The sequence below is a fragment of the Mesoplodon densirostris genome, chromosome 8 (genome assembly GCF_025265405.1).
Source record: "Mesoplodon densirostris isolate mMesDen1 chromosome 8, mMesDen1 primary haplotype, whole genome shotgun sequence".
NCBI classification, from domain to species: Eukaryota; Metazoa; Chordata; class Mammalia; order Artiodactyla; family Ziphiidae; genus Mesoplodon; species Mesoplodon densirostris.
In genome coordinates this window covers 76,856,938-76,879,735 of record NC_082668.1, presented here as the reverse complement: position 1 = coordinate 76,879,735, position 22,798 = coordinate 76,856,938, and the positions used below count along the sequence as shown (strand labels likewise).

Sequence of the window (22,798 nt, the reverse complement as noted above, 5' to 3'; positions counted from 1 at the left end):
CATGAACACACTAATGTGCATGAACATGTACACAAACACAATTCAAAAGCAACACTGCTTTGTGTACACTCATGGAAGAGAAAGCAGGAAATAACCCTTTTAAATCCATCTTGTGAGAGTTTTTTTCCCCCCTGCCCTTGTTTGGTTTCTCAGGGAGGTCTCAGAGCTTTTCCAGTCAATTTTAGATAATGTTCTCCCATCACTATTAGTCACAAAAGCTATCTCATTTCACCAATTAAAATACTAATCTTATGTAAAACTAAGGACATTGAACTTCATATAACAGTAAAGTTTCTCTTTTCTCTCAGCCTGATACACACATCTAGAAACATGAAGTTTGGAAGGCTATGTGGTCAGTTTACTTTCAGTAATTCATTAGTTGTGGTTTTTGACCTCACTAGGATTGGGAGAGTAGGGGAGAGGTGGAAATTTAGGTTCTATAAAGGTTTTTCTTTCCCCTCAGTAAATTGGACTGGTTTGTGACAAACGCACAGTGCTTTTGCTTTTCATATGTGCCAAAAGAAAACTCTCTTTAACTGTGTAGGAAGGAATCAAATGATTGGTTGACAGTCCCAGCTCTGGGCTAAGAGAATAGGCCCATTCTAGTTGCTTTACTGAGGGGCTTGCCAGACTACTGTAGGAAAAGCAAAGCATTAAAATAAACAATTGGCTAACATTGTGATGACACAGCAGTGCTAGAAGAGCATGCTGTAATTCTTACTGTCCTCTAAAAAACTAAATGTTGGCAGCAAACATGTCTTTGAGTCATTTTTCTCTAAATGCTGATCCAGGAAGTGCACTCTTAAAATAAGTTCATTTCTGGAGTTACATCTTCACTCTAGCTGCAGGCTACAGGACAGACGTCTCTAAGTAGAATTGCCCTGCATTTCCAGTAGATAGGACCATGTTTTACCAAAGCCTGTGTGTACGTATTGATTATTGCTGGCTAAAACAAACTTCAATAATTAATAGTAAGAACTGCAAGGATTAGCTTTTTATAAAGAAAGGGCTAAATATGGAAATTTGAAATAACCGTCATAACAGTATTTTATCTGAAGCATATTTTATAGGCAAAACTTCTAAGCAAAATGAAATTGTATTTTATTTACTGGCATAAAACATTCTCATAAATAAGATAAGGAGATTTTCATCTATTGAAAGTCAAAACATTAAAATGACAAACCAAACAACAACAAAAATATGAATTAATGAATGAACATGAATTAATGAATAGACAATAGTGTTAGTATAGAATGTATTTACCTTAAACGAGACACTAACATATTCCATATATTCAAAATGAAAAATTAGGAAGTCATTATTAATTTGTAAAATGACTTCTCGCAAGCCTAATTTGAATAGTTATCTATCATTTATTTTTTAAAAAATAGTATCAATATTCAAAAATCATTTCAGAGAATCTTATCTTTAAAACCATATTGTGTAAACTTGTATCTTTTGAGTCCACACACTGTGCTCAGTGCTAAATGGATACAAAATAAAGTAAAAGACAGAGTTTCCTTCCTAAGCTTAGAATTTCACTAAGAAGTTGAAACAGATTCTCAAGGCCACGGTTAGTGAAGGACACACAGCAAGGAGTGTTTCAGTAACCAGGAGAGTGCATTAATGGTCATTGGAATTTAGAGGTCACAGTCAAATCATGGTCTAGATGGAGGTAAGATACAATTAGATTTTGAGCAATGTCAGGTCAAGATGTTCTAGGAGAAATGGTGAGGACTGTGAAAGGTGAGGATGGGGGGAAGCCGTGGAAAGGGACCAGTTAAGAAAAATATCAGTGGATGGTAACAAATGTGATGAGTAGAGAAAGATAATAAGACTAACTATCCTTATGCTGAAGGCCAACATTAGAGAGCATGTCACATGCAGCAAGCGACAGCCACACAGCAAGGGTCAGAAATCAGGGTGGCACTGAAAAGGACAGTGAGAATAATGCTAATGACAGAAAGGAGTTTTTGTGCTTTTGGAAAAGGCCAGGACTATATCTCAACATCTCAGAAATGGTTCTTTGGGACTCAGGAGAAAAGGAGAGAAGAGCAGTTTGGGAAAAGAGAGTCTGATTTTAGAACAAGAGCAAGTGAAGTTGTCCTGGGAACGCTGCTTCTCTCTTCTCCTTCTCAATGTCAACCTCATCCTAGCATATCGGTTAAATCATCATCCTTAAGAACTATTAACTACTTATTATCTTTACTGAGGGGACCTAAATGTAAACAAACATACTAGCAAATCTATGGTTTTTATCCTTGTTTTGGTTCAATGTATATTCAATAGCCAGTTATGATACGTGAGTTATACTGTGTTAATCAATCCATAACGTGGATTCAGGGGAAATGAAAGAAGCAGTAAGGGGGATATTTCCCAGAACTCTTAAAATTTAAAGGTTCCAGTGGGTTGCTACCATAGCTAATTTTAAGGCCAGTCCTTACGCATTCTAATAGATTCTTTCTCTCTCCCTTTCTTTCTTTCTTTCTTCCTTTCTTTTTTTCTTTTTCTTTCTTTCTTTTTCTTTTTCTTTCTTTCTTTTTTTCTTTCTTTCTTTCTTTCTCTCTTTCTCTCTTACTTTCTCTTTTTGCCTCTCTCACATGCACGTGCATGCACACACACACACACACACACATTCTTATTATATTCTATAACAATTTCCCCCATGCTGACTTTTAAAATTTATTATCTCAAAAAATCTTATTGTGTGTTTTCTTACAAGCATGTCATATACCTTTTGAGCAAAGCTGAAAAAAATAAAATCAAAGTAAGAGAACTTTAAATCATGCCAACCTGATGAATCAAATGTTTTTCATTTGTATTTTCTTCCAAACTTTATCCATATGAATACATAATTTGCACATACTTGTAGTCAGAGCGTTTGGGTAAAAGAAAAGGAAAATAATTTATTCTCTTTCCTGTAAGAATGGCACAAAAGGGGTTCTGTACACAGGATCCCTGATGGCTTAAAACTGTCACCTCCATCCTGTTGGAAGAGTAGAGCATCAGGTAGGCACCTTGCCAAGAGCACATATATTTAGCCAAGGTGGGTTGTGTGATAAGAGGGAGGGGCCTGGCCACATGCTGTCTGACTCATCCTCTCAAGCACACGTGTCACTCACTTTCTCCTACTGTCGGGACAGCCTCCTTCAGAAGACAGAGTCTGACTATGACTTCCCTGGGCAGCAACCCTTAATTTCCACAGACCAAATTTCAGAAACGAACAAGCACTGGGAGCTACTGAGCCTTCAGTAAATCACATGGACGCTAACATCATTATTACTTGCTTTTGGCCCTCACACAATTGTCCTTTCTCTGGTTTGGAATTGCAGCCTGGGCTTCTGTGCAGTGTCTGATTTTTCTCCAAGCTCCATAGCAGTCTGCCAGGCCACAGAAGGGATGTTAAAATAAAGCTACTTTCCTACTTCATTCTCTGGTGTTTTGTGTTCAAAGTTGGCATGTATAGTATATGGTCATATAGTATATACTATATAGGATATGTATAGTAATGTGCCATACATAGTATGGCATATATAGTATATGCCCTATACTGGCATATTTGGATGTGCCATACATAGTGTATATGTGTAGGAATATAGTGATATATCATAAATATATGTGATATATGTGATATGTGATATACAGGATTTCAGATCAGAGCTGGTGCAGCATAATTTTTGGGATCATTTTGGTAGTAATTAGTAAGATATGCACTATCAACAGCACAACATAATTTTGAGCATGGATTTTAATAATTTCTCTATAATTGCTAGCTCTATGACCACAGACAATATAACTTCCCAGGGTCTCAGTTTCTTCATCTTTACTTTGGGTATATTTGTGCTCTCCTCAAGGTTGTGAGTTTCACCAGGGTGAGGAACATGAATGGCAGAGTGCTTGGCCTAAACAGGTGATTAGTGCATGGCCAATAGCCATCTGCCAATGGCTAAGAATTGAAAATGGCTAACATCCCAATGAAGAGGCCCCTCTCACCAATATGACTACACGCACATCTATATCTGCCTTCCTCCTAGTAACACTGAATACCTAGATCACAGAGAAGGGTTGTTTTCCTTTTTTTTTTTTTTTTTTTACAGAAGCCAAACGAGGGCGTTCTTTACAGACCACATGTGCTAAATCTGAATCTTGATATTCCCTAATTCCACCTTCTTGGCAAACATTGTTTGGCTCAGGAATTGCATATCAAGGCATACAAGGAGTTGTATTATCAATTAATGGGTAGTGAACATATGGCTATGAGGTACCCTCACTTATGAGTGGGCCAAAAAGAGCCAGAAACCAAATATATTTGAATCAGATTAAATATTTGTGATCTACTTTCTAGTTAAAGGAATATAATTTTTTAAAAACTGGTTTATAAAGCTCACTGGGCACCTTCAGAGATGTGCTCTCTTGGAAGACTGAAGTAATTTCTGAGGGCCCTTACTTGTTGATTTGAACGCATAATATCTGCTGCCTCCTTTGCAGAGCTCTTGTGAAATTCATGTGATTTGTGTGCAGTTGCTTCATAAATGGTGAAACTCTAGAAATATAAAATATTATATTCTTGTATGTCCTGTGGGTGTTTGCTCCTTATTGGCTGATTGACTTTTTCCAAAATTATTATTCCTGTATCACTGAACTCCTGAACTATCTACCATTCTCATCTATAAAGGATATTAAATTCTAAGGAGTAGTGTCACTTCTTCACTTACGGTGATCATTACTCATGATTAGGCAGAATTCTGCTGGCTAAGACATGATTCCAGAGAGGCCTAGAAGGCTCCTCCTCTGTGCTCCTTTCCCAAATATACTCCTGACAAACTTGCTAATAATAAAAAATTCTGAAACTGAGAATTCACTTCATTGTCACTGTTTTAACAGAATTACATTTTAAGCTCCACCATTCATATACACCTTATCAGGAACTGAGCTCCCCTAATCATTTTGATAGGTTTTCAGTACAGAAAAGGGAACAGAACATGAGCTAATAGGGATGAGGGCCAAAGTCTCAGAGAAATAAATGTATAAAGAGAGTGCAAGGGGTATGTTGATATCGGAATTTTTCTCTGTGTGGATGGTAGACTATTTGAACTGTGCCTAATGATTATTGTTGCTCTAATTCTCTAGGTGACCAAAAACCACACAGAATTATCTAGAAATAAGTCTTCTCTATGTAAGACCCAAAATACTTGGGGCTGAGGAAAGAGAAGAAAAATGGATCTTACCCAGAAGGTCTTGTGTCTTCAATGGCTCTGTCCACTGGGATCAAATCACTGAGGTAGACGTTGAAATTTCCTTCTTTCCATCTTCTTTCTACCTCCTTCTCCTTTCCATGGGGAACAACTACCGGACGTCCAAACTGACCTGGAGCTTTGGGGTCCCTTGGAGAAAGTGTCACATCAATTCTTAACACACGGTGCATTCCACCATCTTCAGGCGAACGAGCTTTTCTGTGACTTTGGCTGAGTTGTTCAGGCTGGGTTTTGGCAGTTAAATTGATTCTTGCTGGCCCCAGCCCACCAGCTAAGGCTTGATTGGTTTGAGACACTGCTGCTCCCTGGAGAGCAAGAGAAGAGAAAGATGTCTCCCTGCTCTTCCCGGCAAGGAGTTCCTCTTGGCTTTTGCGCAGTACTGTAGGAAATATAGTTTTGGTTTTGGAATTGGGGACCTCTTTGGTGTCTGTCTTTAGCTCCTCCTCCTTGGTTATAATCACAATATGGCTTTCAGACAAATTGAGTTTCTTCCCATCAGCCACTTTGGCTGCATCATCCTTTGGCAAGCCTCCCAACTGTGTCTCATTAATAGATTGCTTCTTTAAGCGACTTGAATTGGCAATGAACTTGGAAAAGGGAAGGTTCTTACTGGCTTTGTGTTTATTTGCATTTAGTTCTTTGCTCTGAGTCTCAGTTTTATTTAAGGCTATGGCTTCCCTGGGTTTTGGCACTGGTGGGCTGGCAGGGTAGGTCCTTTCATTTGCTACTGCCTGGAATTGCTGCTTTGATCTGTCAATATTAAGATGGATGGTCACATTTGGGTTCCTCTCAGCTGCTTGTTTTGATGTTTCACTGCTGAGACTAAGACTCTTCAGGCCCTCCTGGTTTATACCAACAGGTCCTGTGTGTACAGATATTTTGGCCAGTGGAGTTCCCCTTGCTGCTATGAATGGGGTTTTCTCAGCCCCCTGGGCTGTCTTTTGCTTTGGTGTCACGTGCGAGGAAACTTCAGGTCTGACGTCTCGCCCCTCTGTCTTCCGCTTGGTAAAAGTCACTGGGGGGGTCTGCAGATATGCAGGACGCCACAAAGGTGCAACCTTGCCCCTTCCGGGGGCATTCTGCACTTTCCTTTCCTTCTGGGTTTGGTCCAAATCATCCTCAACCTTGAGCTTACTCTTTTCAGTCTTTCTAAAGTTCTCTTTGCCCCATACGCCCTTCCCGTGTCCCTTCGAGGGGGGCTTCATCTCTTTCACGCTGCCGTCAAGGCTCTTCACCTGGTATGGCTGAACTCTGAACCCTTTCCTCTCTCTCCGGACGATGTCTTCCTTCAGGACCCGAGTGTTGATCTCACTGAATGAGAGGCGGAGAGCTGCCATGTCAAAGAGCAGCCAGATGACAGAAGCTACAAATATAAATGCCAGGACTCGCCCACTTCCTCGGAAAAACTTTCGGATCTTGTTCATGGTACAAAGGCTTCCCTCGCAGCCTGCCCTCCCTCTGAGCCTGCTTACCTTGAGGGGAGAGGGAGCTGACGTAGTAGCAATAGCAGCAGCAGCAGCAGCAGCAGCAGCAAAGTTGCCAGAAAGTGGCCCCCTCCCCTGAACAGAGCAGGAAGCAGCAGTCCAAAGGGAGAGCTCAGCTCCTACTGCTTCAGTCTCTGCCTGCGTGGCATTTCACAGCAGAGCATCCGTGCCTGCTTGGCTGGCCCCTGGCTAAGCCCTGCTAAACATTGCCCTTTGGTCACCCTGGGAGCGGTCGATTCCAGCCACCAGACAGGTCAACAGATCACTCGCCTTGTCTCCATGAGCCCATGTCCACCTTCCTACAAACCCAAGAAAAGGTGGGGTCCGGGCTGCGCCTTCTCTCCTCGCAGTTCTCGGTCTGCACGCTGTAACCCAACACCACTTCTCAGAAGGAAAACATTTCAAGCCATTAACCAGAAAACTTCATTCAGCTCTCACCTTCCGTGTTATGTGAGAGTGTGTGTGTTTTCAGGGCAATTAAAGAAAACTGTCTAACTTGGAGGGCATGTGTTCCTGGTTTGTAACCCCACCTACCCCATTCCTGCTTATTAACCCTATTGTACCCAGGTCTCCAAGTGATTTGCCCCAACAATTCATCACTGAACTTAATGTTTCAACTTGGAGAGGTAACAGCTTATAGAAGGGGCTGAGCATAACCTCAATACCAAAGGTGGGTGTTTGATTATTCAGAACCTTCTCGGTGGGGGGGGGCATCAAAATCTTTGTTTGTAAGTTAACTTTTTGTTTTAAATGAGTCCATCTATTTTTATTATTAGATTCAGTAGACATAAACTTAATTTGTCATATTGCTGTAAAAGTTTCTAAACTCTTACTCTTGGTTTGGATACTTGTCCCAGATGTAACAACAGCTTGCAGAGTGAACCGGAACTTGGACCAGACTCTGAGTGGCACTGGTAGACTGGTAGAACACTGGTTCCAACAGCTTTATGGTAGAATCACACTGAAGAAATCCTCCCAAATTCTGATTAATTGATGGGGGTGGGGGCAAGGGGCAAAGATGACCACTGGTCTGCATTGTGTTTTTAGAAGCTTCCCAGGTCTTTCTAATGTACAGCCAAAGTTGAGAAACACTGGTCTAGAATAAAATGCCTCACCATTATTTTTTGGGTTTTGGAACACTGCACACAATTTTTGTGAAATTTTCTCCCAGACAGAGTAAAACCTAATAAAAACTATACATTCCCAGAACAACTGAATCAGAATCTGCATTTTTATAAATTTAATTTTTATTTTATATTGGAGTACAGTTGATTTACAATGTTGTGTTAGTTTCAGGTGTTACAGTAAAGTGATTCAGTTATACACGCACATGTATCCATTCTTTTTCAAGAATCTGCATTTTAACCTCACCTGCTATAAACATTGTCCCTAAAGTTTGAGAAGCACAGCCCAGGAGCACTGTTCTCCGAGGAGCTCTGAGTGATTTGCAGACAGAGATGCCACTTATTTCTCCAGTGTTAGGAGGGGTATAGCATACCCGCTTTGAGATAAACTTAGGCTCCCAAAGACTTGGGAAGGGAAGAAGGGAAGATTCTGAATAATTTATACTTATGCATTGCCTTCCACAACATTTTAACTTTAAGTTTGTACTTTACCCCATGGGAGGGAACCCAGATAAGTGCAGCTATGGTAACATGTTTCTTAAATCTCTGATTCTCCTTTTTATTCCGTGCCTGCTCAGTCCCGTTTGGAATATCCACATGGATGGCAGCTCTGGTGGCTCAGCCATTTCCTCCATGCACCTCTGCCCTCCATTTGTCCATCCTTCCAATATTTGCTGAGTCTGTCCCATCGCTCAGGCCCTGTGTTGGGTGTTGAACGATATTGAGTAAAAAGGACATAGTTCTTGTCTTTGAGATCTCACAGTCTATTGGTGGACACAGACAGGTAGGCACATATACGATACACAGTAAATAATATGAGAGAACCATATCCTGGATTCTTTGGGAATGATTTTTGGAGAAGCTATCCTTAGACTTGAGGAATGAACAAGAACATAATTATCTCTGCTCATACTGTGGTCAGAGAAGGGACGTATTAGTTGGATGGTGAAAGGCAGATAAATTAGCAAAAACATAGGAGTGAAGAGAGAGTATAGTACTATGGGAAGCACACATTTCTGAGAACCAGCATGATTAGAAACTCGGGCGTGTGTGTGTGCGCGCGTGTGTGTGAGTGCACGTGTGTGCACATGTGTGTGCGTGCGCGCGTGTGTGAGTGTGTGTGAGTGCATGTGTGTGTGTGTGTGTGTGTGTGTACCCCATATGCCCCAAACTGTTTGCTAAGCTCTTTCCATTGAGTATCTCATTCGATCTTGACAACAATCCAATGGTGACAAACGCATGGTGAAAAAGCACCTCTAAAGGCCTCTTCCCAGCCTTTTCCACATCTTTTTCCTGGTTAGTCTATGAGAATCTGTAATGATGATAAAAGTTGGTTATAAGCAGCTCTACAGACTCAATACTATGGATCTTCAGAAAATCAGTAACAATCTCTACTGGTGGTTCTCACCAGCTATGTATTTCTCCTCTTTTTTTTCCTCTTAGCTGGTCTTCCATGATGTTCAGAGCAATGAAAAAGTATGGATAAAAAAGAATAGAAAACAAAGAAATTAAGAAATTTTACCTTTTATAGCAGTCAATACACACATCATTCAACAGATGACTTTTCATATAGTTACATGATGCTGCTTTTTGGTTTAGTTGTATTAGTTTCCATATTACTAGCAGAAAACTAAATATATAGGTGGGTTGGCTGTTTAAGGTACTTCTGGCTGTCATCCCAAATGGTAGACTTACCTGGTCAAATTCCTCAAGAATCTGCACATACTTAGTTGGAGGGCTAGGGCTATGAAGTGGTCCTTGGGAGGCTTTTGGAGGGGTTTTTCTAATTCATTTTGACTTCTTTTTGACACTTGTGTAGTAAAAAATTAAAAATGTATTTTTAGTTTCTTCTTCTGTAAAAGAGGTATATTAGTAGGAGGACCTGTCCTTAAACTCTACATGGTTGATGTCAGGATTATCATGTTAATAGCTACCATTTATTGAGAATTTACTGAGTGCCTGACACTGGATTCTCCTAGATTAAATCATGAACTGTTTAGCAGGACAGCTTTGTATATAGTTAGATTGAAATCTGTGTTCCTTTGTTCTGTTTCCAAGGTGAATATCTCTGAATCATGCTCATTGATAATCAGTAGGAGTTCAATACACATTTAAAAAAATTTCTATTCTCCAATTTCCCCAGTCAGAATGCAGAATATTAGAAGTACTGGTTCCAGTTCCCTGGCTTTGTGTCTAAAGTAACTCTCTCAGAATATTTGAAAGTTGTTTTTTTTTTGACTATGTAAGTATATTCTGAGTAACTAATACTTATTTTCTTTTATAATATGTACTCAGTTGCTTACCCTTAATTATAAAAGATATAAAAAGAAAATATATTTAAACATATATTCTTTAGAGAATAATGAGAATCTACAGATGCATCACTGAATTTGAATGTAGATTTAAATTTGGAGATTCCAATTAAAGACAATATGGGATGAGGATATTATTCATTTAGGAAATTTGAATGGGAGAATCAAGTAAATATTAAATATCATTTTGCTTTTGTATTTTAATATGATCATTTTTTCCTCCAAATTTCTTTTTTTTTTTTTTTTGAGAAAAAGAGAAATTGTATTCAAGAAGATAACACTGTCCTGTGAACAAAATTCACAAAAAAAGAAAGTTGAAAATCATAATTTAAAGGCTGGAGTTTTTATAAAGTCCATAGGTACCATAAAATATAAAAATGATAATTTTACTCCAGTTTAACTGGTTCTTCCAGTGAAGATGGATGAATACAATTTCTGGCAGCCATTTAAGCTTCAGTGTAAGTATCCTTTGTTATAAGATTTAGAAGCTGGTTAAGAAACAGCCTCACTATCTAACGCCCAGAGAATGAGGACTGCTGTGATCTTCCCTCCGACATTTGTCCTTGAAAAAATTTCCCATGTTAGTGGTGGTAAATCATAATCCATTAAGCCTGAGTTTGAAGAAAGCAAGGCCTCTATCATTGAAAGATAATACACTGTGCTTAGATCTCAGGTTTCATTGATTTTTTAAAAATTAATTTCTATTGGAGTATTGTTGCTTTACAATGTTGTCTTCATTTCTACTGTGCAACAAAGTGAATCAGCTATATGTATACATATATCCCCTATTTTTTGGATTTCCTTCCCATTTAGGTCACCTCAGAGCACTGAGTAGATTTCCCTGAGCTATGCAGTAGGTTCTCATTAGTTATCTTTCTTATACATAGTATCAGTAGTGTGTATATGTCAATCCCAATCTCCCAATTCACCCCACCCCCACTTCTCCCCTCCTCGGTGTCCATACGTTTGTCCTCTACATCTGTGTCTCTATTTCTGTTTTGTGAAGAGTGGAGCCAAGCCAGCATCTGTGCTTTTTAGGTCCCTGGCCAATTTAATTGTTTTAATATTTTATTTTGATTAAGAAAAATTTAATAAATTTAAAATAAAACTGGGACTTCCCTGGTGGTCCAGTGGTTAAGCATCCGTCTTCCAGTGCAGGGGGTGTGGGTTTGATCTCTGGTTGGGGAACTAAGATCCCACATGCCACATTGCAACTAAGCCCGTGTGCCACGACTACTGAGCCTGCACACTCTAGAGCCCATGCGCCACAACTAGAGAGCCTTCATGCGCAATGCACTGCAACTAGAGAGAAACCAACACACTGCAACCAAGATCCCGCGTGCCACAACTAAGAACCGACACAGCCAAATAAATAAGTAAATAAATAAATAAATATTTTAAAATTATTTAAAAATTAAAAATAAAATAAAACATTAACTGAGCATCCACCTTGGGAAAAGAACTGCGCTAGTTGTCAGAAGGAAAAAAATGCCTTAAGAGACAGCTGTCAATGAGCCTGAGACTTTTAACTCAAATACTAAGTTAACAGCGCCATTGGTATTGGTTAATTATAAATTTGGGGAAAAAGGTAAAATAGCTCAGGGTGACTCTGATTAAGGCTTTACTAATTCAGAAAGGAAAGGTAGGAAGAACAATGACAGTTTGGAAGAAAAGAGAAGTTCAGATTTAAACATGTTGTGCTTGAAATATATGTGGACTACATAAACATGTATATATTGAGCAAATATTTGAGTACCAACCGTGTACTAGCCTCTGGGAAAACAAAGAAGCTGAAGCTCACAGTTTAATGTAGTTGTTTTCAATTTTTTGTGCATCAAAAATCTCAAGGGGAGGGACTGTTAAAATATAGATTCTCATGTTCTTCCCTCAGTAATTCTGAGGTTGGATATAGGGCCTGGGAATCTAGATTTTTGACTATAATATCAGATGATTCTGATATAGGTGGACCAAGACCCACACTTTGAGGTTCATTGGTTCAGTGACAGAGGTAAAATATTAATACAAAAATGGGAAAAGTGAATGAAACAAGCAACTAACCTAAGAAGGAAGAAAAATAAGTCCTGACAAGAAGACAAGTTTAGTGTTTCAGTGTCTTACCATTCCAGGTTGGAGAAGGATGGGAGTAGCCATTAGTATAGCCTGCAATTTTCTAAGAAATCAGGTCCCTAGCTCTCTGGTCCTAAGAAGGACCTGCAGCCTTGTCAGTGGGTCTCAGCAGGGCAATGTGGAATCTATGATTTGTGTTGTGTTTCTTCAGGCTGTCTGGGAAAGCAGACTTTTGTAATTTTGGTTATCACTTATACATTAATTGCATGTTTTCTTGTTTAATGTCTGACTGTCACTAGATTTTAGGTTCCAGGAAAGCAAAGACTGCATTTCTTTTATTCACCACTATATCCTTAGAGCCTAGTACTCAATCAATACTACTTTTCTCAATGTTCTGGGCACCCAGAATACAACAGTGACTAAACCAGAGAAGTTCCATCGTCTTGTAGTGCATTCATAATGAAATAAAGAGACAAAAATGTGTAACTTTAGGTAGTCATGTGTGCTAGAAAGAGAATGAAAGGAAATAGGGAAAGAAAAGTGGGAATATAAATCAGGGCAACCTCTTTAAAAGGTAACATCTGAGAAGAAACTTGAATAGAGTAAGGGAGTAAGCCATGAGAAAATCTGGGGGAAGAGATTCCAGATGGTAAGAACAGAAAAATCAAGATGTGACATTGGAAACAAGCCTGGCATTTTGGAGATGGGTAAGAATGTGAGTGCAACTGGAGTAGAATGAGTGAGAAGGAGAGTGGGAAGAGATGAAGAGGTAGGCAGGCTCCAGATTTCATAATTAATTTATTGTATATATGATTCAATTAGTTGAAAGAGTGGGCTAACACTCATAGCATTACCTATATTACCTCAAGTAATCTTTACTTAAAATCAACTTCGTGAATTAGGTGCTAAGATCTCCATTCTACAGGTAAGAAAACTGAGGCACAGTGAAGTTAAGTAGCCTGTCAAAGGTCATACAGCCAGCCAAGCAGTGGTGGGTTCAGGATATAAACCCAGGCTGGCTGGATCCTATACATCACTGTTTCTCAATCTCTTTCTCATTATCAGATCTTTCTCCCTGAGAGAAAAATTAAATTAAAACTCTCCCTAAAGAGAGAGAATTTAAATACTGAGAAATAATACTTTGTCAAGTAGAGTTCAGCTTTGGAGGGCCAGAAACCATTGTAATATTTTAGAATGTTTTTGCCCCCTAAGAATCAATTTTTGTCCCCTTGAGTGTGACATCACCTCATTGAGAAAAATGCATATACTACACTATAATATCTCTCATAAAAACATAATTTTGTAATAAAATTTTCTTATAAATAAATGAATATTTTTATAAATAAATTATATCTCTCTTATAAATAAATGCTTTTATTGTATAATTTTCTTACAAACAGGGAAATAAAAGGGATAATTCGGTAGCTTGATGAGACTGCCTTTTACCTGCAGATGGATTAGACCTGAATGCTTTTGAAGACTAAGGCATAGGGGAGGTAAGATTGAAGATAAAGAGTGGATAAAGCCTTATCAGATTAAAGTGATGTCCCAGAGGAGACAGGAAATAAGCTTAAGAGCACAGGTGGATTATTTAATTCATTTTAGAAACAACTAGGGGCATGTTTCATTTTGAAATTGTACCTGTTCCAGGGCAGGTAAGGATGAGTGGAGATGGAAGGAAAGAAAATTCAGGGAGTTTGTGCTCTATGGCTTCTGATTATTTTACATAAGCACGAGACAGACAGTGAAGAGTTGGGAGTGGGTGGGTAGGGGGTTGAGGCACGTGCTAAAGGTTGGAATCAGTTGCTATGAAGAGAAGGAAGAGCTGCCAACTCAGAACAGGACCAAGGACTGTCAGAGAGCTTTGAGCCCTGAGCCCCCGGGAGCCCTATGTGCTCTGCTAAGGCCACCTCTGCCACATTCCAGGTGCCACACCAGTGGTGCCCTCAGAACATGTCCTGACTCTTCGTCTTCTTATCTGTCCCACCCTGGAACCATTCTGCTCTCTCTATGACCTCCATTTTAACAAAGAGAAGAGAAGGGCGAGGAGAGAAGGGGTAGAGAAGGAAGAGTCATGGGAGGGGCAGATGGTAGGCACAATGGAGGGCCCTTGAGGGCATTTTCATGTGCTGTGAAGAAGTAGGATGAAATGAAAGCCTTGAAGAAGGGCTAAATGCTGCTTCATATCTCCCGGCTCCACCACCACCTCCAACTCAATTACTGCCCCCAGGAGCAAGATCAAGATAACCTTCTGTGGGATGAAAGGATGACAATGACTTTGGATTCAATTATGTTATCATAACCTGGAAACAACCCTTGCATTTGAGGTCTGCTAAAGTACTGAACCGTGAAACTCAAATCACAATGTGAGATATGAAAGTGATTTGAACTCAGGACCCTCTGGACATTTTCCTGGATATCAAAGAAGGACTTTTTTTCCTGCTTTCTGAAGATAGAGTAGAAAATGGACAAGTGATGAACTAACCAGAAACGGTGGAAGAAATACTTAATTGGAAATGAAATTAAGAGAGGAAAAGACAAATGGGTTTAGATTAATGTCGTGCTTACAGTTATCACAGGATATGAATTTTTTTTACATGATCAAATATCTTCAGAGCTACTCAGCTCCTCTGATGTATAATTCTAAGTGGTTTCCTTACCCTTAGAAGCTGAGGGTTAACTAACTATTCAAGCCTGGGCATGTAGGAGACAGGAGCATGCAAGCATCCACTCATGATTGAACTAAGGAACATAAATATAACCCCAAAGTCTCCACCTTATTTCCAGAGGGATGAAATAAGCCAGGAAATAAGATGAACTCTCCTCATGAACTTGGACTGGATGGGAGCCATGCAAAAAGAAACACTTGAGAGAAAAGGAAAGATGAGCAATGTGTATATTTTACATGTGTGCACACATATGTGTCTACATATTTATATGCAAACACACAAACTCCATGTGTGGTTTATGCTTGTGTGTACATATTCATATTTATACACATATGAATGTACAGAGTTCACAGAGCACTCCCAAACAAATACACACCGGATGTGCTGATTTTGAGCTCTCCAAGGAAAAGCTTACTATGGAGAAGGAAATGAAACAGGGCTTTTGAGGACATTGGTCATCCTACCAGGTGTACTGATATTTGGAGGGCATATTCTATTATTTTGCATATGTTTATTTTTGGGTTAGAGGGGACTCAGGACAACATAATAACTGCTTCATAATTTTGGAGAGATGTCATGTGGAAGAAGGATTTAACCATTCCATATGGTTCCAGAGGGTAGAAATGAGGCCGAGGCGTAGCAGATTTCTGTTTTAAATGAGAACAACTTTCTAACAATTAGTACTACACAAAAGAGACATGTATTCCTTCTAAAAGTAGATAATGATCTGCCTACTCTTGGAAATGACATGTGGCAGAGGCTGCGTGGCCATCTGTCACAGAAGTTGTAGGGGGCATTCTTCCATTTGGTGAGGGTTTGCACTATCGTTATTTGCTGGGCCATCTCCATTCTGAAATTCAGTGGTTCTAAAATGCATAAAGACATTTTAAGGGAAGTCAAGTCATATATGGTTTTGGCTTTCTGACTGCTTTTATTTTATTCAGTGACTTATGAGCAGCTAAATCCTATCTCAATAAGTACTAGACATAACAATTTCTTCTGTATTTGTTTGATTTCTGTTTTCCCCTACTTCTTTTCCTCACCTTTAATTTTTGCATTTTCTATTCTCTTTTCCTTGTCTTTTCTTCATCTGCCTGTGCCCTCTAGATGTAAGAGATGGAGGGAAGGCAATGTTCATTGAGACAGTAATATGAGGAAGAAAGTGTTTAACTAGGTTAACTTTTTTTTTTCTCTGAAGGGAAAATCCTGGCTGTGCGATTACGTGAATATGTGTATGTATACTAGAGTGTCTGTGTGTGTCTGTGTGTGTGTAGACCTTCAGTGAAATGTGGTATTGCCTGGAGAAAAGGCTTATAGAGAAAAGGCTTATAGTAACATAGAGGATTCCTCTCCCAAGTGGATGTTTGGAAGAGATGGGGATTGGGAACCACTTTTGATTGTCACAATACTGGGGGCTGTTACTGACACTGAATGGGAAGAGGGAAAGAATGCAGAATGTCCTACACTGTGTGGGACACTCCCATCCAATCAAGGATTATGCCATCCCAAATGACAATAGAGCCCCATTGAGGTATATGAAGTGAAGGCTTTGGAGACAGACTATCTAGGTTTGCCCTCTTTAGCTCTGTGATCCTGGACAGGTACTTTAATCTCTCTGGATTTTTGTTTCCTCATCTGCAGTATGGAGGGTAATAAGAATACCTCCTCACAGTGTTGTTGTGAAGATCAAATGAATTAACAAGTCAACTGCTTAGAGGAGAACAGACGCTAAAACACACTCAACAAGTGTCAGCTATGATTTTGATTTTTCTGAAATGGGTAGGAATCGGCTATTTGGATTCATCTTACATGTTGAGTGTATGAGAGTTTCTATATGCTTTCACCAGGTTTTAGGGAACTAAAACATAATGAACCAATACTTACAAAAGTATGACCTACGGACCCTTTGAAGTTGCGAAGCTGCTGTGATATCACCATGGACCTATGTGAAGTGAGCCTTGACAAGATAACATCAGTCTGCTTTTCTTTCTTCACCTTGCACATATGCAAATATGTCCCCAACCATTTCCCTAACACACACACACAGTGTTATATTTAATAAAATATAAAAATTCATTTAAAGTTCTAGGAGTCTTTGACAAAATTCAACACCCATTTATGATAAAAACTCTCCAGAAAGTAGGCGTAGAGGGAACCTACTTCAACATAATAAAGGCCATGTATGACAAACCCACAGTGAACATCATTCTCAATGGTGAAACACTGAAACCATTTCCTCTAAGATCAGGAACAAGACAAGGTTGCCCACTCTCACCACTATTATTCAACATAGTTTTGGAAGTTTTAGCCACAGCAATCAGAGAAGAAAAAGAAATAAAAGGAATCCAAATCAGAAAAGAAGAAGTAAAACTGTCACTGTTTGCATGATACTATACATAGAGAATCCTAAAGATGTTACCAGAAAACTACTAGAGCTAATCAATGAATTTGGTAAAGTAGCAGGGTACAAAATTAATGTACAGAAATCGCTTGCATTCCTATACAGTAATGATGAAAAATCTGAAAGAGAAATTAAGGAAACACTCCCATTTACCACTGCAACAAAAAGAATAAAATACCTAGGAGTAAATACCTAGGTCTTTTGTTTCCTCTACCTAAGGAGACAAAAGACCTGTATGCAGAAAACTATAAGACACTGATGAAAGAAATTAAAGATGACACAAACAGATGGAGAGATATACCATGTTCTTGGAATGGAAGAATCAACATTGTGAAAATGACTATACTACCCAAAGCAATCTACAGATTCAATGCAATCCCTATCAAATTACCACTGGCATTTTTCACAGAACTAGAACAAAAAATTTCACAATTTGTATGGAAATACAAAAGACCCCGAATAGCCAAAGCAATCTTGAGAAAGAAAAATGGAGCTGGAGGAATATGGCTCCGTATCTTCACACTATACTACAAACCTACAGTAATCAAGACAATATGGTACTGGCACAAAAATAGAAATATAGATCAATGGAACAGGACAGAAAGCCCAGAGATAAACCCATGCAGATATGGTCACCTTATCTTTGATAAAGGAGGAAAGAATATACAGTGGAGAAAAGACAGTCACTTCAATAAGTAGTGCTGGGAAAACTGGACAGCTACATGTAAAAGAATGATATTAGGACAATCCCTAACACCGTATACAAAAATAAACTAAAAATGGATTAAAGGCCTAAATGTAAGGCCAGACACTATAAAGCTCTTAGAGGAAAACATAGGCAGAACACTCTCTGGCATAAATCACAGATCCTTTTTGACCCATCTCCTAGAGAAGTGGAAATAAAAACAAAAATAAACAAATGGGACCTAATGAAACCTAAAAGCTTTTGCACAGCAAAGGAAAACATAAACAAGGTGAAAAGACAACCCTCAGAACAGGAGAAAATATTTGCAAACCAAGCAACTGGCAAAGGATTACTCTCCAACATATACAAGCAACTCATGCAGCTCAATAATAAAAAAAACAAACAAACCAATCCAAAAATGGGCAGAAGACCTAAATAGATATTTTTCCAAAGAAGATATACAGATTGTCAACAAACACATGAAAGAATGCTCAACATCACTAATCATTAGAAAAATGCAAATCAAAACTACAATGAGGTATCACCTCACACCCGTCAGAATGGCCATCATCAAAAAATCTACAAACAATAAATGCTGAAGAGGGTGTGGAGAAAAGGAAACCCTCTTGCCCTGTTGGTGGGAATGTAAATTGATACAGCCACTATGGAGAACAGTACGGAGGTTCCTTAGAAAACTAAAAATAGAACTACCATATGACCCAGCAATCCCACTACTGGACATATACCCTGAGAAAGCCATAATTCAAAAAGAGATATGTACCACAATGTTCACTGTAGCACTATTTACAATAGTCAGGACATGGAAGCAACCTAAGTGTCCATCGACAGATGAATGCATAAAGAAGCTGTGGCACATATATACAATGGAATATTAGCCATAAAAATAAATGAATTTGAGTTATTTGTAGTGAGGTGGATGGACCCTGAGCCTGTCATACAGAGTGAAGTAAGTTAGAAAGAGAAAAACAAATACCGTATGCTAACACACATATATATATATAGAATCTAAAAAAAAAAAAAAAAGGTTCTAATGAACCTAGGGGCAGGACAGGAATAAAGATGCAAAGATGCAGATGTAGAGAATGGACTTGAGGACATGGGATGGGGGAAGGGTAAGCTGGGACAAAGTGAGAGAGTGGCATGGACATATGCACACTACCAAATGTAAAATAGATAGCTAGTGGGAAGCAGCTGAATCGCACAGAGAGGTCAGCTCTGTGCTTTGTGACCACCTAGAGGGGTGGAATAGGGAGAGTGGGAGGGAGACGCAAGAGGGAGGGCATTTGGGGATATATGTATATGTATAGCTGATTCACTTTGTTATACAGCAGAAACTAACAACATTGTAAAGCAATTTTACTCCAATAAAGATGTTAAAAAAAAAGTTCTAGGGGTCTTGTCCCTATGTATTTGCTCAATAAGTGGATACAAAAAATACATTTACAGTATGCAGGGACTATGGAATTTTGGAAATTTTTTTTCTTTAATTCCTATGTTTGAAAAGGTTGTGATTCATACAACAGACCATTCTTAATCTTGCACCAATACTGAAGGGTATTTTATATTTTGAAAGACTGCCTCAGAAGGTGTTTCAAGATTTGACTAATCCCAAGGTTATAATCATGGACTTTAATGATAATTCTGTGAAAAGCCAGTTTTAGAAGGTACATTTGATTAAGCGGAATCTGTTAAAACATTGTAATGCCATAAAAATTGTTTTTAGAAACAAGTCCCAGAGGTTAAATTGATTACTTTTCATTTTTAATTTATATTATGAAGACAGAGTCAGAGTCTTTATAGCAGTGTGTCCTTTGGTATGATGAGCAATATTTTCAATTTAGTTTGTCCCATCTGTTTACAATGATTTTGTCCCATCCCTTTCCCACTTTGGCTCATTTGCAAGGAAACACAAGTATGTATGACAGTACATATGACAGTACATTGATTGAACAATATGATTCCCCCATGATATGACTACTGTATTTTTCAATGAATATATATTGAGAAGTGTTCAACCTTTTCCTGCCTTTCATGGATGCATTTGTTGATCAACCTCTGACACATGGAAACTGCATGTGCTGGGTGCCACAAATTCCATGGAGAAGATGAAGACATTTTATAGTTCGCTAAAACATGTATACTCACCCATTTTTCACTATTTGTTAGGAGGATTAAATGACTTCATACAAGTCAAGGACTCAGAAAAGCACAAATAAAACACCTTCAGCTAGTGTCAGCTGCAATTTCGATTTTTCTGAAAAGGCTGGGAATGAGCTATTTGGATTCACCTTATATGTTGAGTATATGAGAATTTCGGTATGATTTAACCAGTTTTTAGGGAACTAGTACATGATGAATCCATACTCAATAAATTCCATGGAAACGATGGAGATATAATTTATTAAAATAGGAGTACATCACATACCACTCTGGTGCAAGATCTTGATAGTGCAGGAGGCTGTTCATGTGTGCGACAGAGAGTATATGGGAACTCTCTGTACTTCCCCTCATTTTTCTTTTTGTAGAAATGAAACTGTCCTAAAAAGTAAAGTCTATTAAGTGCTTAAGAAATACTATTGGGATTAAGATTGAGATCTAAAATAATAATAATAATGTTTGAGTAATTCAGGGTCCATAAAACCAAAATTTAAAATTATTTCTTTTCTCTCATGTATACCTCAACCCGCAACTCCACTGGGGGTAGGGGCAGTTACTAGAATTTGATTTTATGAGGAATTTCATTCACTGAATTGTATCTTTCTGCCTCTGAGGAAGCACAGCCTGGAAAGGAAAGCCAACAAGCAGTCAAATTCATGGCTGTATGACTGGGATACTCAGGGTATTGCTGGTTTGTCTGAAGTGCTCCTGGTTCACTGGTTTATATGGCCATAATCTGGGTATCATTTGCACTACTTTCTTTTGTCTTTACTGTTCTGTTTGCTTGTGCTTTTGTGTATCAAAGGTTTAATTACATTAAAATATGCATACTCACCCGTCATTCATTTTTTAGTAAAGAAACAAAATCATTGAATAGAGAACGATGTGTACAAAAAGAAGTTCTTTATAGGGAGACAGGCTGGCATAGTAAAGAGCAGACAGAGTCTCAGCTCCACCATTCCTTGTGATGTGACTGAGGCACCCCAGTATCCTCAGTGAACTTCAGTTTCCTCATGTGCAAGCTGTGGGTTTTAATGCTCATTTGTTAGTGCTGTTGTGAGAATTGGATACGAAGAGGGTAAAAATACCTAGTTCTGCATCTGGCACATAGTAGATACTTATTAAATGCTAAGGTAGCAATTAATGGCAGTTAATATTTTTTGTTGAAATTTTTAATAAATAAATTTTGCTAAAGTATTGTCATTTGTTTTCAATCATGACACTATAAAGTAGTGCCTGTAGCAGTAACAACAACAGCAACAAAAATGATTGGAGAGTAGGCCCAATAATTTGCTATATAGTAAGTAAGCAGTAGCTTATAGTCCCCAGACAATGTTGGCCACAGACATGAAGGACAAGATACAAAAATTCTATCCCACATGACTGAAATGTACCCAAAACTCCTTAGTGTGCATGAAATTAGCATGTACTTTAAAGTTTCTAAGAAGTAATCCATATTAGACTGTAATTTGGATATGGGCAACCAATGAGCTTTAAGTGTGTGCATATGTGTATATATACATGCATCTTAATGTATAATCAGTAGAAGCCAGATGAAACTGTAACAAAAATAAATGATAAAACAGGACATGATGAATTTATCAACTATTCATTCTACAAATGTTATGCTATAGGTAGTGTGTTATGTGCTAGAAGTGAAGATTGGGAAACTTCTAAGACACAGTCTTTAAAATCAAGTTTCTTAGGCCAAAAACCCAGCATTTTTAACACAGATAAATGACAAATGCTGCAGCTAATAGATATCCACAGAAGAATCTGGTTAGTTTGGAAATATCAGCAGAAATAACTTTAAGGATAAGTAATAAAGATTGAATAACAGCTATCATGAATGTCAAGGGGATTAGGTAATTCCAGTCTGAAGGAACAGTGTGTACAAAGGCACAGAGACTTGAGAGCTTGTGGCATATGTAGTAGGTTAGGAAAAATTCAGGAAATAAGCCTAGAGAGGTAAGCAGGGACCAGATCATGACATTGTTTATGAATACCAAAAAGTGTAAGAAGAGACCCAACAATCAGCGGTAGCAGGGAGAAATTTCTCTGTTGCCCCTGTAGGTTAGTGAGCTGAACTCTTGAGGGCCCACTTGGGTTTTTATCACAAGTTCTCTTTTGCAGGTTCTTTTTTCCCTGTCCTGGCTCTGCTTCCCCAGGGAATCCCACACACTGTGGTCACACTGATGTTACAGAGCATTTTTGTGCCTTATGTGGAGCACAAACTTCTTAGAAGTGAAGTTTTTGTTAGAAGGAAAGAGGAGATTGTAATAAAATCGTGTAATGTGGTAAAAAAAAAAAAAAAGGAGTCTGTTACAAGAACCAGAGCCTTTTCTGCAAAATCATTCTAGTGCCTCCCCACCTGTTAAACTGTGTCCCTGCTTTGCTAGCTAGGTTTCTTTTCCCATCTGCTTCATTCATTTCAGAATTAAGAGCCCTTAATGATGTCTTCCCATGTCTTAAGACTTTCCCCCTATGGTTTCTCATTTAAAACAGTTCTTGAGGGATTGGGTCCCACATGCTGGATTTCTCCCATCTGTCAACCTTCTGACAACTCCCAACCAAAATTGTCCTGTATACCTTAGTGCCTAATTCGATCATCTGACCAATTAAT

General features: G+C 38.6%; 1 protein-coding gene across 1 annotated transcript in view; it reads right to left on the bottom strand.

Annotated features, from left to right (window-relative positions):
• The window catches only part of GALNT5 (polypeptide N-acetylgalactosaminyltransferase 5), a 39,773-nt gene extending 32,571 nt beyond the window's left edge, over nt 1-7,202 (bottom strand). Inside the window, exon 1 of the mRNA XM_060107175.1 lies at nt 5,229-7,202. Coding sequence (XP_059963158.1) covers nt 5,229-6,679 — 1,451 coding nt within the window. The 5' untranslated portion in view covers nt 6,680-7,202. The remainder of the gene's footprint in view (nt 1-5,228) is intronic.
• Between the last annotated feature and the right edge of the window lie 15,596 nt (nt 7,203-22,798).